We start from the raw sequence: 16,057 nt of genomic DNA on the forward strand, positions 1-16,057 counted from the left end.
CAACACTCTGTGTTATCCCACTAGACTGTAAGTTCTGTGAGGGCAAGGACCCAGCATATAATGAGTTCCAGACAAATAGTTGATGAGCAGCCCCTGGGTGGCTCAGTCAGTTAAGCATCCAACTCTCGGTTTTGGCTCAGGCCCTGATCTCAGGGTGCTGAGATCAAGCCCTGTGTTGGACTCCGGGCTGGGCGCTGAGCCTAATTAAGTCTCTCTCCCTCTCCCTCTGCCCCTCAAACCCACCCAGTGCACTGGAGGTGCATGCATGTGCTTTTTCTCTCAAAAAAGAAAGAAAGAAAGAGTTGCTGAGTAAATACATGAGATAACTACTTTGGGGAAACCACTGATAAACCCAAGAGGCAATCCCTCACCTTCCATGTCCCTAGTTTCCTTTTTTCCTGGGCCCCCAGTGAGATGCAATACTTTCTTTCCTAGTTGCTGGTTTCACAGCAGCCTTTAGGCCCAGCAGGCTAGGCACGGAGTTGGGCCAGCTGGCAGCTGCTGTGAGACAAGAATATTGCACCAGACAGAGAGATCAGGCCCTTAGCAGGCTGCAGTGCTGGCCCTGAGGAAAAAGCCCAGATGAGTCTGGCAGGATGCCCGTTCCCTATAGGCCTCTGCTAAACAACAGCTGGCCACCAGGGCTTCTTTCCTGGGATGCAAGTGGGGGCCCAGGGAGGAAATGTGTTTCCACTTTGTACCAGGAACTGGTGGCCCCGCATCATAACCTGAGTGGAGGGCTCCCCAGTGCACTGCTTGCAGTCCCCCTTTCTGTTTCTGGGGGTCACAGGGTCAGGTGTGCACACTAGCCTCCTATAGTATATAGCTGTAATGCTTATCGTGCCCCACCCACCCAAAGCACTTAGTGGTTGCCATTGATCCAGCATCTAACAGCTCAAAAGGCCACATACTGGGCCCAGGCATGGACCCACACCACTGAGGAGGCGAAGCGGTACAAAGTGAACAGCACGGTGCTCCATCTGGCTCCTGCAAAGAGACAGGCCCTGTGCTGGAGGCAGCTGAGCCACCGTCACTCTGAAGGCCCCAGCGGGGACTCTCAGGAACCAGGGAGGGGCTCTAAAGCCATGCCTAGCATTTACATAAGCCTTCTTTCCAGGCTGAAATCCCTTCTAGAGAATCCAGTGAAACTGATTCGCCTCTGGAAAGGCAACAGGGGTGTGTTCAGCAACAGTGATGAGGAACAGGAAGCCCGTGCCCTCACTTGGAGGCACTATGCTCAAAGAGATTTATACCTAAGGGTGACACTGACCAGGATGCTGATGGGATAACGGAACCCTTTGGGAGGTGGATAGGATTACAGAGCCATCTCTGGGGCCTTCCAAAAGTGGATCCCCCAAAGAGCCCTCACTTTTACCTCTGGTTCTTGGCTGGGCTCCAGGCTCCCCTCTTCTGCCTTTCCTTCTCCCTTTCTCTCTCCCTATCCTGCTCTATAAGAGGCATCATTTACTTGGCTTTGATGACAGAGAGCATCACAATGCTAATCTAGGCTTGGAAATCACTTGGCCACCTGCAGGCTTGGTAATACCTATGGGCATCCAATTCAGAGCTGTTCACCTGGGGATGTGTGGCAACTCGGCCTCTTGGTTTCTTCCATTCCTAGTCAGTTCCTTTGCTTTTCTACATGGAGCCTCCTCCTATGCCTTGGGGCCACCTGTCCTTTCCCCAGCCTATGTTTGGTGGATTGCCCTCCATGTCCTGTGGATGATGTTAGGAGATGTACACATGAGTTTGTTACGATGTTCATGATGAAGACCCATGAGGGGATGGGGGTGTGTGGGGTTGCACAACTCTCTGGGAGCTGGGACATCCATTGGGAGTTGGCTTCTACTCCCAAACTCCTCCATCTAGATCAGATATGACCACACTGTAGCCCTGAAGAGTGAAGAAATGGCTGACCTGCCAGGCAAATGGATGGAGAGGCTTTGGCAGGCAAGGAGGGCAACAGTTTCTGCCATGATGTTTGAGAGCTGAGCTGGGGATGGGGTGGCTCTACTGAGCTGCATACCTGGGAAGCCTCATGTTGGGGGTTGCACTTGACCTTGTTCTTCATGGTCTCTCTAAGCCTCCTGCTGGACTGTACTCTGCGCCTGCACAATCTTGCCTACCCCCAGACTTAACTTCAGGCAGCTCTGTCAATCCCCATTATGATGAACAAGAGGAAGATTTTATTTCCACTTTCAACCTCCAGTTCTGCTGAGTCAGAGCACCCATGCCTCTCTCCTAGATCCCTGTACCTCTACTGTACCTCTAAAACTGTGCCTTAGATCTGGTGCAGTTCTCTAATTGGGCCTACTTATCGCTTATTTTCAAATTTTGATCTTACATTCATTCACTGACTTGATCATATGCAATGTGTTGTCACAGGCATCCTTTCTGGGCCAGACCCATCTGAAGGCCAGCTGTCTTTCCCACTAGCTTGTGCCAGGTAGGACCCAGTGGTATATAGTGCTGGCTGCTGGGAAACCAGGGTGCTGGTGGAATGGGGTAAGCAGAGCTCCTCCCTCAATGTTTCCAGGGTCCAAAGGCCCTCCAGTATAGTGAAAAACTGAGGCTGAGCCCTACCTGCCTTGATCATTGGAGGCGGAAGTGGCTGGCTGGCAGGCCTGGAAAAGACCATCTTCCTGGAGTCCAGAAGGAGACGGCAGTACCCCGCAATCAGGCAGGCAAAGTTGGTGGCTTCGGGCCACTCCATCAACAGCACCAGAGGCTGTGGGAGAGAGACAAGAAGAACTGTGAGGACGTGGGAAAGAGGGGAGCGAGTGCATGTCCAGGAGGATGACAGTGAAGAAAAGATGGCTCGCAGAGGTATGAGAATCATACTTTCTAAACCAAAAATCAAGGTGCGTGGACCGACAGATCATTTCATCTGAGTTGAGAGCATATTTATGGTTAACTCATACTCAAGTGTCAAAATTAAATCAACCTTTAACTACACATTTAATGAATTACCTTTACTTAAAAAAAGATTAAAATTATATAATATCGTGTGACTGCTGCATGGCTGTATTTGTGTTTGTCAGGGCCCGGCAGATATGTGGGCCAGATTAGGAGAGTTGGGGTGAGTCCTAGCTAGAGTCCTGGGAGTCCTGGCTGGACTGGGGAATATCCCTGATAGAAAGTTCCTGAATCCACGAACTATCTCTTGATCATCTTTATTTTTTATTTTTTTAAAGATTTTATTTATTTATTCATGAGAGAGAGAGAGAGAGAGAGAGAGAGAGAGAGAGAGGCAGAGACACAGGCAGAGGGAGAAGCAGGCTCCATGTAGGGAGCCCGACATGGGACTTGATCCCCGGTCTCCAGGATCATACCCTGGGCTGAAGGTGGCGCTAAACTTTTGAGCCACCAGGGCTGCCCTCTTGATCATCTTTATAACCCATCTTGCCCAGTACCTAGAATAGCTCCCATGACATGGACACTCCATGCAATACTGTGCCTTCTGGGCCCAGTTCTCTCGGCCTGCAGACCTGCTCAGACCTCCATGCCCTCCCCTCTTTCCTCAAGTATCCTCAGGATGTTAGCTGGTGCCCTCTGAAGCAGTTCCTTGGTCAAATACATGTGTGAAACACTGGGTCAAACAAAAGCTATGCAGAGAGATGTACTTATGGGAACTCTCAGACCCTTTCACATAAGAATGTGCACTGCAAAATGTTAAGAGGGGGGCTTTAGGATTCCAGTGTTTCCAAATTATTTGACCAAAACCATCTATTTTCATAGAAAGTCTCATGGTAGTCAGTTGTATTTTTTTTAACCTACTCTGGGAAGTCTTAGCATACTCTGTTACTTTTGTTCTTGACCCTAAATCAGTCAAATTGAAACTGGGGTTGGCTGCTTGACTGTTTTGGTGACTTGGCACCGATATTTCAACAAAAGATATATCTCCCCCAAATCAATACCTTTTCAAGAAACCTTCCCGATATCTGTATTGTGATTTTGAGAAAGTGTAGCTTGAAAATAAGTTTGGGCCAGACGAAATCAGCCATGGGAGCATTCCTCCCCCTGGGATCAGGGCAGTGGCCTCCAGATAAAGACCAATGAAGACCAATGAAGACTGGCTGAAGAGGGAGCCATGGGGCCATGACTCACCTTGACTTCTGGGGGTTCCCAGACCAGGCATTATGAGCTAAAAGAATTAGGGTGGAATGAATCCTTCTCTGACTGGTGAGGTAGCTACTGCAACAGTCCAGATGAGAGAAGATTAGGGTATCCACAAGGGCAGTGGCAATAAAAGGAACATCATGGAGGACTTGGGTGAACTTGGTCACCAACTAGACTAGCCTTCTTGGCTTGGGTCATCACCTGGGGAACAATTCTGAATCCAAATCATCTCTTCTTTCAAGTAATGTTGCAGAAGTCTCCTCGCTATCTCCCAAGATCCTGACACATAGCTCAAGTTGACTATTTTGTAGCCCATTCAGACTAGTGGTTGGCAAACTTTTTCTGTAAGGGGCTAGACAGCAAGTACTTTAGGCCTTGTGGGTCATACATTCTGTTGCAAAAACTCTGCCATTGAAGTGAGAAAACAGCCATAGACAATCCCTGAGCTAAACAGTGGGTGTTATGGGGTTCTAAGAAAACTTCATTTATAGAAATGAGCCATGGGTCAGGTTTGGTTTGATCTGGGAGTAAAGCTTCTTTCCAGCTAAACACAATTGCACATATTCATTTTCACACCTCTCAGCTTGTTTCATTTGCCAACACCAATCCCCTTATCCTTTGGAAATTCTTCTCTTAGCTTCTGTTTCCATAAGGTGATACTGGGTTCTGATTCTGTCATCTCTGACCATTTCCATCTCTCTCTTTGGCTGGCTCTCCTTGCACAGCCTCCCAAGAGTCACCACCCTCAGCCTGTTTCTCCTCTTCAACTCTTTTTCTTTAAAGATTTTATTTAGTTATTTGACAGAAAATGAGAGAGAGAGAGAGAGAGAGAGAGAGAGAGAGAGAGAGAGAGAAACACAAGCAGGCAGAGTGGCAGGCAGAGGGAGAGGGAGAAGCAGCCTCCCTAGGAGGAGCCTGATGCAGGACTCAATCCCAGGACCCCAGGATAACAACCTGAGCCTAAGGCAGATGCTCAACCACTGAGCCATCCAGGTATCCTACCCCTCTTCATCTCTTTTCCTATCTCAGTGCTCGCACGTTGCTACGTCTCTATCACACAGTCTGGTGCCAGATCAAATCCTATCTTGAATTGTTTTGTTAGTACACAATCCAATAACACTGCATGCCATGGTAAGGCATCTGGATTCCACCCCACGGGCAATGAGTTGATGATACTCCTATGGAGCTCACTCGATATCATCAGGAAGAAGAGGAACCATCTGGACTCTGAGGAACAACTGGCTCCTTTCTCTAGTAAGAGGGGGACCAGGGATGAGAGATCACCTTTGGGTCTTTTTTTTTTAAGTTTTTATTTTAATTCCAGTTAGTTTACATACCCTTTGGGTTGTTATTAAGAAGGGGCAGAGGGAGTGTTTGTACCTTTAGTTAATGGATGCTTCTGGGTCACAACAGAATGATCAACCTTGTATATAGCCAAATAGAGACATAAGGGGAATGGGATGGGGGAAGGGAAGAGCGCCGCCCCTCCTGTTAATGGCAGAAGGAAACATAGACGTTTGGCTATGGATAGCTGCTACCACCATTACTAGGAGGACTTAAGACTGACTAGGCTTGCCTCCACAGTATTCGCAGACATCATGCCTGCCCCTGCTGCCATTGCTTTATTTCAGGCCCTCCTTGCCTTCCTCCACTACCAAAACTTCTTGAGGCATATATGAATAGGTGACAAGTGGGCTGAGATCCTGAGCCCCTCGGCCTCTGGGTCCTGTTGCCTCTGGCCACAAGCTGCCTCATGTGTTTATTCTAGTGGGCCACAAAAATTGTAGCATTTTTCATGATACGGAAAAGGGGGAGCACATGGTAACCTCAGGACTTCCAGTAGCCTCCTGGTAGGCCTTCCTGCCTTTAGTCTCTGTCCACTTCACTCCACATTGCTGCCCAAGGTTCTCAGACACAACTCTCACTTAAAATTTCCAATATCTTGTCACCTAAAATCTATTGCCCTCTTTTAAAAAAAGATTTTATTTATTTATGTGAGACAGAGAGCAAAGAGAGAGAGAAAGAGCAAGCACAGAGGGAGAGGGGGACGGAGAAGCAGACTTTTTATTGAGCAGAGAGCCCGACTTGGGGCTCGATCCCAGGACCCCGAGATCATGACCTGAGCCAAAAGGCAGACACTTAACCGACTCAGCCACCCAGGCATCCCAAACCTGCTGCCTTCTCATGTCATATAAATCCTTTAGGACCTGGACCCTACAGCTCCAGACAAATCTCCCACTAGCTTGCCTGTGCCCTCTTCCCACCCCTGCCCCTCTCCTTATGCTCCAGCAATGACACCCTTTCCAGAGATGCTAAATTCTTTGACCACTTTGTATCTTAACTCACGATATTCTCTCTGGCTGAAATGCTCCTGTGGTCCACTCTGTCCACCCAGCAAATTGGTCTATTGCTGGTGGGCTGGCTCATGGACAGCATGACCCACCAATAGATAGAGCCATTCATCCTAGAGCAGGGCCAACATGGGTGGAGCTTATAATCTAACAGGAAATCAGACATCCATCAAATAATCACACAAAGGAATATGAGTGGTATGAGTGGACAGTATGGTAAGGACCATGAAGGAAGAGTACAGGGAGTCATTGAAACAGAATGTCCTGGATCTGTGTGTGGGTACGTGGACGTGAATGTGTGCTCGCGTAACTAATTTGGTTTTGGAAGCTGGAGAGAGCTTCTCTGAGGGAAGGGTATTGACTGATGAATAGAATGACATTCCATTTGACCAAAGTACAGGCTGATTGGCTTAAAAGACTGATGGAAAGATGGACGGACTAGCTGGCTGCAGAGCAGTCTGACTCACCAATGCCCTGGCTGACAAGCTGGCTACAGGACAGGCAGAGTGCCTAACTGCCTGACACCCGGACTGGCTAGCTGCCTGGCTGGCTGGCTGGCTGGCTAATGGACAGCTCAGAGGCAGAGTGGTTAGCTGGCTGATTGGCTTACCTGTTGGACTTAACTTCAGTTTTCCTCCTTATCTCTTTACCTTCAATATAGCCTGATGTGGGTAATGAAACGGCACAAAGACAAAACCCTGTGCACAGAGAAGGCCAGGCACATCCCCAGCTGGCTCAGCACAGCACATCAGGAATCCATCCTCTGCGTGCCCACACAGCCAACTGGGGGCCCCCAACATGGGCCAAAAATAATTTGTCAAAGCAACACAGATGTTCTTTTCGCCAGCAGGGGTAAAAATCAAATCAAAGGCAGGCAAGCAAAGAGGTTGGATAGGTTTTCTTAGAAATCTTCAAAAACATTTTATTTTAAATAGGATTTTAATGATCATGATGTCTAAAGTAATGCCTGTCCCTACAGAAAGTGCTAGACCAGTAAAGCTCAAACACGAGAATAGGAGACACACAGGGCCCCAAGAGATACCTTGGGACATTTCTTTGATGATTTCTTTTCCCCCTTGTGTGCTTCTGTGGTAATGGGGTATGGTAATGGCCCACTGATGTCTCAGTCCCAGACTGCTGTCTCTTGGAGAAGGAGATTTGCATACTGTCTCACGTTCAATCCACTAAGAGCAAGTAAGCAGAGTGAAAAACTGTAACAAAATATGCCCAGGCCATCTTCAAATGTTCAAGGAGAAAAGGGGGATGGTGTTAGAGACATGGGCAGCCATGAGAAGGCAGTGTAGGGATTAACTGTCTATGCCCCTTCCCAGAGTGCTTAGAGGGTGCTAGGAGCTTGAAGGCATCCTACACTTTGGAATGCCAGCTAGGAAGGGGACTGGCCTTGGGTAATCTCATTGTGCTCTAGCATCTCTGAAAACTAGAACAAGATGGAAATCTGGGGACACAGAAGGGTAAGGTTACGAGATGCTAGTCCTTGGGCCCAGGGGGCCAGGACATTTGGGGTCTTGCCTCCATGGCACTGGGGAAGGCTAATTGGACATAACCAGACAATTTGGAAGCAAGGAAGCACACTTTAAGACAGTGGTTCTCAGGCCAGACACACATTATGATTGATCACCTGGGAAGCTTGAAAAACATACATACTCCAGCCTCACCTTACCTCCCCCCAACCCAGAATTCTGGTTTAGATGGTCTGAGAGGAAGGGCCCAGGTAACCAGTGGCTTTTAAATCTCCGTACATGATCCTGATGTGCAGTCAGTGCTGAGAACAACTGCTTTGAGTCAATAATCTTAGTTTTACCAGGCCCTTCCAGAATTTTCCCAGAGTGGCATATCTGGGAGGAAATGAGCCAAGTGTGGTTTCTAACTTCCATGTTCCTTTTTTTTTTTTTTAATTATTTATTTATGATAGTCACACAGAGAGAGAGAGAGAGAGAGAGAGGCAGAGACACAGGCAGAGGGAGAAGCAGGCTCCATGCTGGGAGCCCGATGTGGGATTCGATCCCGGGTCTCCAGGATCGCTCCCTGGGCCAAAGGCAAGGGCTAAACCACTGCGCCACCCAGGGATCCCTAACTTCCATGTTCCTTGTTAAGGAAATTCAGATATTCTTTCTTCAGTATACCTTACACAGTGGCATGCTGACAAACACTAAACCACTAGTTCTATCAAGTCCTGATGTGCAGTGCTTGCCAATTTCCCTAGTGTACATATTCCCACCATGGCTGCTTTCAATTTATCCATGTGATGTCACTGAATGCAGAGTTGGGAAAGATGCGCCTGTGTAAAGTGGCTCCAGTGTGACACTGAACGTAAATGACAAAGACTCCTACTGAGCCCAGGGAAGCCATTCCCCAGTAGGCGCCTTCCTAGACCTGACCCTGCCAAATCCTTCCCTTTGTTCATGCATGTGGAGAGGCACCACTCAGTAGCCACAACACTGCTGATATGGAGTGCCTCCAGGAAGCTTCCTTAATCTCCGAACTAGAATTAATTTTGCCCTCTTCTGTATTCTGATGTGCTTTTGGTACCCCTTCTCTGGCACCTTCTTTGGGATGCCATGTATTGACACACTTCTATCTCTCCAACATCCCAGAAAGCTTCTTGAGGGCAAGGAGGCCTGTCTTTTTGTTTCATGCCTGTATTTCCCATTGGGGAGCTTCCTAGCAATGCTGAGTTCATACTAAATAACTTGTCAGAATGGAAGCCTGGAATCTTTTTTTCCCTCCCTAATTCTTTTTTTTAAAGATTTTTATTTATTTATTTATTCATGAGAGACACACAGAGAGAGGCAAAGATAAAGGGGAGCCCACTATGGGACTCGATTCCCAGGACCCCAGGATCACGCCCTGAGCCAAAGGTCTCAACCACTGAGCAACCCTGGCGTCCCACCTCCCTCACTCTTCCTATTTTTCTCCCATCACCATATCATCGATCCTACCTCTGCTGATTTATCTGCCAGAAGTATATAAATACCATTCTATTTCATAGCGCCTGGACTCATGGTGATACACAAAGCAGGCATCTCTGATTACAGATGCATCTGATCTCATGTAACAAAACTTGAGTGTGAGCAGAACGTTTCTCAGCTGCATCTGTCTTTAATGTAGGATATGAGAGTCTCCTACTTGAAGGAATCTCATGGTTATGTTAGTTTCCTGTTGCTTCCGTAATGAGTCAACACAAACTTAATGTTTTAAATGATACACATCTGTTCTCCTACAGAGGCGAGAAGAAGGTCAGAAGTCTGGGTCAAGCCTCCCTACGCTAAAATCAAGTGTAGATAGGGCTGCATCCCTTCTGGAGGCTCTAGGGAAAAATGGCCTTTTCTGGCTTCTGGAGGCCACCCACAAGCCTTGGCTCACGGCCCCTGAATCCGTTTTCAATGCCAACAAGGTCAGCCCGAGTCCTTCCTACCTCTCATTACTCTGACTTTCTCTCCCACCTCCCTCTTCTACTTATAAGGACCTTTGTGGGGACACCTGGGTGGTTCAGGGGTTGAGCATCTGCCTTTGCCTCAAGGCATGATTCCGGGGTCCTGGGATCAAGTCCTACAATGGGTTCCCCTGCCTATGTCTCTGCCTCTCTCTCTGTGTTTCTCATGAATAAATAAATAAAATATTTTTTTAAAGGACGCTTTTGATGACACTGGGCCCACCTGGATAATCCAGAATAAGTTCCCTATCTTAAGGTCAGCTGATTTGTTCCATCTGCAACCTAAATTCCCCTCTGCCGTATCACATGATCCAGGGTTCTGGGGATTAGAGCACAGGTATATTTGGGAGTGGGCCATTATTCTGCCTAGGAGAAACATTCCAGTGCAAAATGGATCATTCTCCTGTGTTTTTTTTCATATGCACTGTATCGCTTGCTTCAAGTAGCATGTACTTGAACTATCCACCACCTGGCGGTTGCATCACCTACCTAAACATATGCTGTTTCCCACTCAGCAAGGTGCAACCTTCTCCTAGCCCCCTCCATTCACCAATGAGATGTCCCATTTATCCCATAATGTGGTCTCTCACCTCTCCAACCACCCACAATTTGGATCCTCTGTGTGCTGCGTGCAGAGCCCCGGTCTTCAGTGTACCCAGGATCCCCAGAAGCAGGCAGTAAGGGTTAGGTATAATAAGACATATACGTTGTGTGTGCAAGAGAGGAACATATATGGGCATACATGTGCACGCCCATGGTGAGTCCATATGTTTCCATATGCTGGCTCTTTTACATGACCACTGCTGTCCCTCCAGCTCAGGCCCTGCCCTTGTCACTTCACCCCTGCACCAGTGCCACCAACCCCACCTCGCCTCCCTGGCTTCCCAGCAGCCTTGCCTTTGAAGCTTTTAACCAGCTTGTTCTGCCCACCCTCAATCTCCAATCTATTTTTCTCGTTATTGTCCTCTTCAGCCAAGCAACTATGCTTATCTACCTGCACATATGGCTTGCTTATTTCCATGCTTGCTCTCTGCCTGTGGACACATCCCACCTCTCTCTCAGCTAATCCATGCCTATTGCTTCAAGATCCAGCTTAAAACACTCTCTTGTGGGAAGCCAGTTCTGGTTGACCCCTTCCCGTTCTTTCGTTCCATGTTCTGCACAATATTCACCTGCAAAATTTACTTCCTATTAACTCTCCGTCATTGCTGTTTTGCTTTTCAAACAATAACTAGTCTAATTTGTTTAGTACTCGCTACGTATTAGGCAACATGCTAAGTAAGACCTTTTTAAGTACGTTTTCTCAGTTAATCCTGAACCACCACCTTTGCGGTAGGCCTTTCATTGTGCAGTTGAGGAAATCAGTGTTCAGAGAGGTTTAGACACTTTGTCAAGGCCACACAGTTAGGAAGTGGTAGAGCTGGGAGTTGAACCTGATCTGTCTGATTCCAGAGCTCCATACATGTTCTGATGTTGTGTTATTAAGGCAGGCTATGTGTCTTTGTGGGTCTAGTCTCCCCAGTAAGAGTGTGGTCCCTCCTGGGCAGCATTCATGCGCACACCTGTGGCTGGATCACTCCTAGAAATGAGAATAGTGCTCCTCACTCAGTCTATACCCACTGACCCTGTACAGCTTGGTTTCTTCCGGAGCTCTGGCCCCAGAGGTCAGTGGTTCTTAAATCTGGCTATACTATAGAATCACTTGGGGGGCGCCTGGGTGGCTCAGTCAGTTAAGCATCTGCCTTTGCCTCAGGTCATGATTCCAGGGTTCTGTGGTTGAGCTCTACATTGGACCCCCTGCTCAGCAGGGAGCCTGTTTTTCCCTTTCCCTCTGCCTGCCACTCCTGCTTGTGTTCTCTCTCTCATCAAATAAATAAATAAAAAATATTTTTTAAAAAAAGAATCACTTGGGGAGCTGAAAAGTAAATAAGTCCTGATGCCCAGGCTGCACCCCGACCAATTCGATCACAATATCTGGAAACAGGACCCAGGCATCTGCATTTTTAAGATGCTCACAAGGAAATTCTATAGGGCAGCCAATGTTGAGAATTACTTGTACGACACAGAAAAAGATTCCATCAGAAAGTCATTCCTTTATTTTAAACCCTTTTTTTTTTGTTTCTCAGGAAGTCACATCTACCCTGCATGCATCTTCCTGTTTTTCCTCTCTCTTCCCTACCTATCCATTTGGCTTTTTACCCAAAAACATCTGAGGAGGGCAGCGATCATTGGTTGAGGAAGTGGCCGCAAGTCAATTAGAGATCAGCTCCAGGCAGGTTCCTAAACCAATGGGAATACTGGAAATCACAGGTGGAGAAATTAACATATTAAAGCTTTCTGAGTTTCACAAAGACAAAAACAAATAATTTGCTCTTTTAGCAACAGCAAACACTCCATCTCTTAATCTGCTAACAACATCTCCCCTTGGGAAATCCTTTAAGAAAAGAAGATTGCATCTCCTCTAATAGCTTCTGCCAACTGGCAGGCAAGCCTGCCCCCCACCCATACTGGTTACTGGGTGTTCAACACGAGAGCATGGAGGGGCTGGCTGACCATGGCTGCCAGACTCTGCACAGGTAACAGGTGCTTGCCAGTTGGAAGGAGCCCATCTCTGGAAAAGGTTCTAAGATTCTGGAAGGATGGGACTCTGGGAGGTAAAATGTGGACGAGGTTCTGCCTGTTGCACGTCTCCCCACCTCTTTAGGTCTGTCCACATACTCAGGCATCCCTGCCTCCACAATTCCAAGGATGTACTCTGGTAGGGTTCCACAACTGGTGGACACATATCCCTTCTGCTTCTGGGGTGACCAGATAGGGCCTGGGGAGGGCCACTGTCTCTGGGGCTGGACCAGTTATCCCATCGTTCCACACAAGTGCTGTGCTGTGACACAAGAAAGATTGGGAAGCCACAGTCTGGGGATCACTGAGAGTTGCATTCCCCTGCCCTCTGCTGAAGACCCCATGTGGGTTGATGTGCAGTGCAGCCTTCCCCAGCACTGGCTGACCCTAGCAGGTGGTCAAGACAGCATGCCCCACACACAGGGCTGAGAGAGGAAAGAAAGAAGAGTGTGGAGGGGCCCAGGGTCGGAACTGCTTCAGAATCACTGACTCTCACTGACAAGGCTCAGACTCTCCTTTCTCTCATTCACTTCTTCCTCTGGTCCTAGGCCTGTCCCTGGAGAGAAGGGGCTCCACAGAGCTGGGCTCACCTTGGCATCCATGATGCTGGTCTCCACCCGGGCCACGCCCTGGTTCTCCCGGAACAGCTGGATCTTACTGATCTTGCTGAACTCCGACAGCACAGTGGTGAGGTTGGTTTTGAGGTCAATGACGTGGCTGATGCCGTGACGGGGTCCCACCAGCAGAGTGGTGGCTGACTGCTTCTCGTCCTAGGGTCCAAGCATGGCAGGCGGCATCCACAGAGAGAAGGGTGGAGGAGGTGACAAAGGAGGCAGGAGGAAACAGAAAATAGGCATTGAACTGGTTCTGCCGGGAGGTCTGGAAACATCTGGGGCTTTGGGCCAGGACGGGAGGACAACGGTGAGGGGAAGATGGTATGGGGTGCTCCTGTTCTCAGGGCAAGCCTGGGGTCAGTCACCGGTTTCAATGGACACCTGAGGCTCAACAACTGGCTAAATGAGGTAGAGAGTAGCGGGGCTGGCTCTAGCACAATCGTGATGTTGATGAGGCTTGTGTTTTAAAGCTCTGCTGCATCCTCTTCCGGCCAAGCCTCAGGAGGTGGGGGGCGGGTTTCCATTCATTGCTGCAGGCCACTCCAGGCCCCCCACCCAGGGCTCTGAATCCTGTGACACCAGTGGCATCCTGTGTCTGTTTTCTACATCCTTGCCCAAGAGCCACTTAAACTTACACTCCTCACCTGGTGCCAGAAGCTAAACGGACACTCTGCCTAAGGTGTTAGGAGTTGAAAGGGTGCTTAAGAGCAGGGTTGGGGGATCTGCCTCCCAGACATTTGCTCTTTAATTGGCAAAACCCAAAGGAATGGCCTATAAGGATTTCAGCAGTGGTGTTTTGGTGGGGGGGGAGTGCAAGGGTGGGGGGTGGAGGAAGGGGGTAGGACTTTCAGGGATCTGCAAATCCCAGTATGTAAATTGTCTACTTCAGCGCCTGATGGACTGGATTCCCTTAAGTGGTCCTGACAGGCTCCTGAGCACCATCAAGCCTGAGCCCTCTGCTGGTCCATTCCCTGGCATTAGCATCACCCCAAGGAACCTCTTTAGGTCTGCTATAGACACTTTGATAAGCAGCTTTCCAGCAGTGTGCCCCACGAGCATGATAGTATGTTCCCCAGAGCATGACAGGCACCTGGATCCAGTCAGCAAGGTGATTTGAATTTCCTTTCACCATAGCTCACCAGGGTGAGCCAGCCTGGGGCACAGGTTCAGGGGGACCAGCTGTGCATTGCCAGACAGGGCGTTACTGCAGTAGAGGCCTTGGGCAGGTAGGGGAAAGCAGGCAGACTCAGAGAGCCTGGGATCGGGGGGCTGCAGGGGTATGGGAAAGGCAATGAAGCAGAGCAGGGAATGGCAAATTCTGGCCCAAGGGCCCAATCCAGTCCATCACCAGCATTTGTACAGCCCACACTCTCAGAATGATTTTTACATTTTTAAATGACTGGAAAAAATTCAAAAGAACCATATTTTGTGACACATGAAAAATCACATGAAATTCAAATTTCAGTGCCCATAAATAAAGAGATACTGGAATACAGCCATACTCAATGTGTCTGCATTGTCTGTGGCCGTTTTTGTGCTGCAGTGGCAGCTAAATAGTTGTGACAGAGACCCGCGTGGCTTACAAAGCCCAAAACACATGCTATCTAGCTCTTTACACAAGAGGCTTGCTGATGCCTGAAATCGAGGAAAGGAGATGCAGAAGGGTCATGGAGGGATAACCAAAAACAAATATGGCCTTCTACTTGACCATTTTACCAGAGGTAGGACTAGAGCACCACGGGAAGGGAGAGGGAGGAAGAGGAGGAAGAGGAAGGTCTTTAGAAATATTTGCTGGCAGAGAAAGCCACCCTAAGGCTCTAGTGGAGTCTCTCCTGTCCCCACCCAAGCACAAGTGCACATAAGGGACTCCCTCCCTGCCATGGCCCTCACTGACCAGTCCCACAGTGTTGAACAAAACGCCCGTGAAGGTCGGAAGTTCGTTCAGAATTCGAAGATACTGGAGCTTTGCCTGAATTGCAGAGCCCTGTGGAAACAATCCATCCAGACATGTGAGAAGCCTGAGTGGCCCAGGAAAAGCAAACATGTATCCTCAGGAGGGAATGTCAACATCGCAGGACGAGGTGCTAGTCAGACTCATCAGCAAGCCACACTGGGTGTGTGAGGAGACCCTCAGAAAAACTTGAAAGGAAGGCTCTATTTGGATGACTCCTGTCTCTAGCCATCCCATCTCCCTTTCTAAACCTTCCTCCCACCTCCCAATCCCAGTGCCTTCAAAACCCAGCTGATTCATTTTGTTCTTGGGACAATTCATCAACACCTTCCCCAAACTCAGACAACCCCACCTCATCTACACCTCTGTCCTGAGATGCCCTGTTGCCACCCTGGGACTGGCCAGCCCCAGCCAGGGGACCCAATCAATGCCTTTAATCCTGAGCACCCCTAAGCCTCAAGCCTGCTCTTCTGCTACCATCTCCTAATTAGAGAAGTCTTTTTCAGTGGGACCAGCCTCCCCCAGACATTTGGGCCAGGAACCTGTGTCAACACGGGGCTCCTCCCTTGTGGGCCACCAGCCACCACATATCCTTGACTGTACCTCCTAACTTCCTCTCCAATCTATTTACTCTCCTTTTCCTCAACCCCTCCACCCCACTGTTAAGGAGAGCAACCTAAAACAGTTTAATCCTGTTGGCCACTGGCTTAAATCCTCCAATGGCTTCTTGATGTCCACAGGATGAGGCATACGAGGTGCTCCAGGAACTGGCTCCTGCCAACTTCTTTGCCTTTCTCTTGTGCTCCCCCCTCCCCCAGGCATGTCCCTAGCTCTGTGTACTTGCTTATGCTTATGCTAGAGTCCCTAGCACTCTGTGTACTTGCTTATGCTGAACTATTTGCATTTCTTTTCATGCACAATGTTCTCTTATATCCCCATGGTCTTGTAC

The 16,057-nt window shown here is 48.7% G+C and overlaps 1 protein-coding gene across 2 annotated transcripts in view; it reads right to left on the reverse strand.

The window, feature by feature from the left end:
• FRMPD3 (FERM and PDZ domain containing 3) overlaps positions 1 to 16,057 on the reverse strand; it is a 132,444-nt gene that overhangs the window by 13,639 nt on the left and 102,748 nt on the right. For both annotated transcript variants that reach the window (XM_077890376.1, XM_077890377.1), the window contains 3 exons: positions 15,052 to 15,141; positions 13,134 to 13,313; positions 2,584 to 2,728 (listed from right to left, as the gene is read on the reverse strand). In XM_077890376.1, coding sequence (XP_077746502.1) covers positions 2,584 to 2,728; positions 13,134 to 13,313; positions 15,052 to 15,141 — 415 coding nt within the window. The remainder of the gene's footprint in view (positions 1 to 2,583; positions 2,729 to 13,133; positions 13,314 to 15,051; positions 15,142 to 16,057) is intronic.

The sequence above is a fragment of the Canis aureus genome, chromosome X, assembly GCF_053574225.1.
Source record: "Canis aureus isolate CA01 chromosome X, VMU_Caureus_v.1.0, whole genome shotgun sequence".
Lineage (NCBI taxonomy): Eukaryota > Metazoa > Chordata > Mammalia > Carnivora > Canidae > Canis > Canis aureus.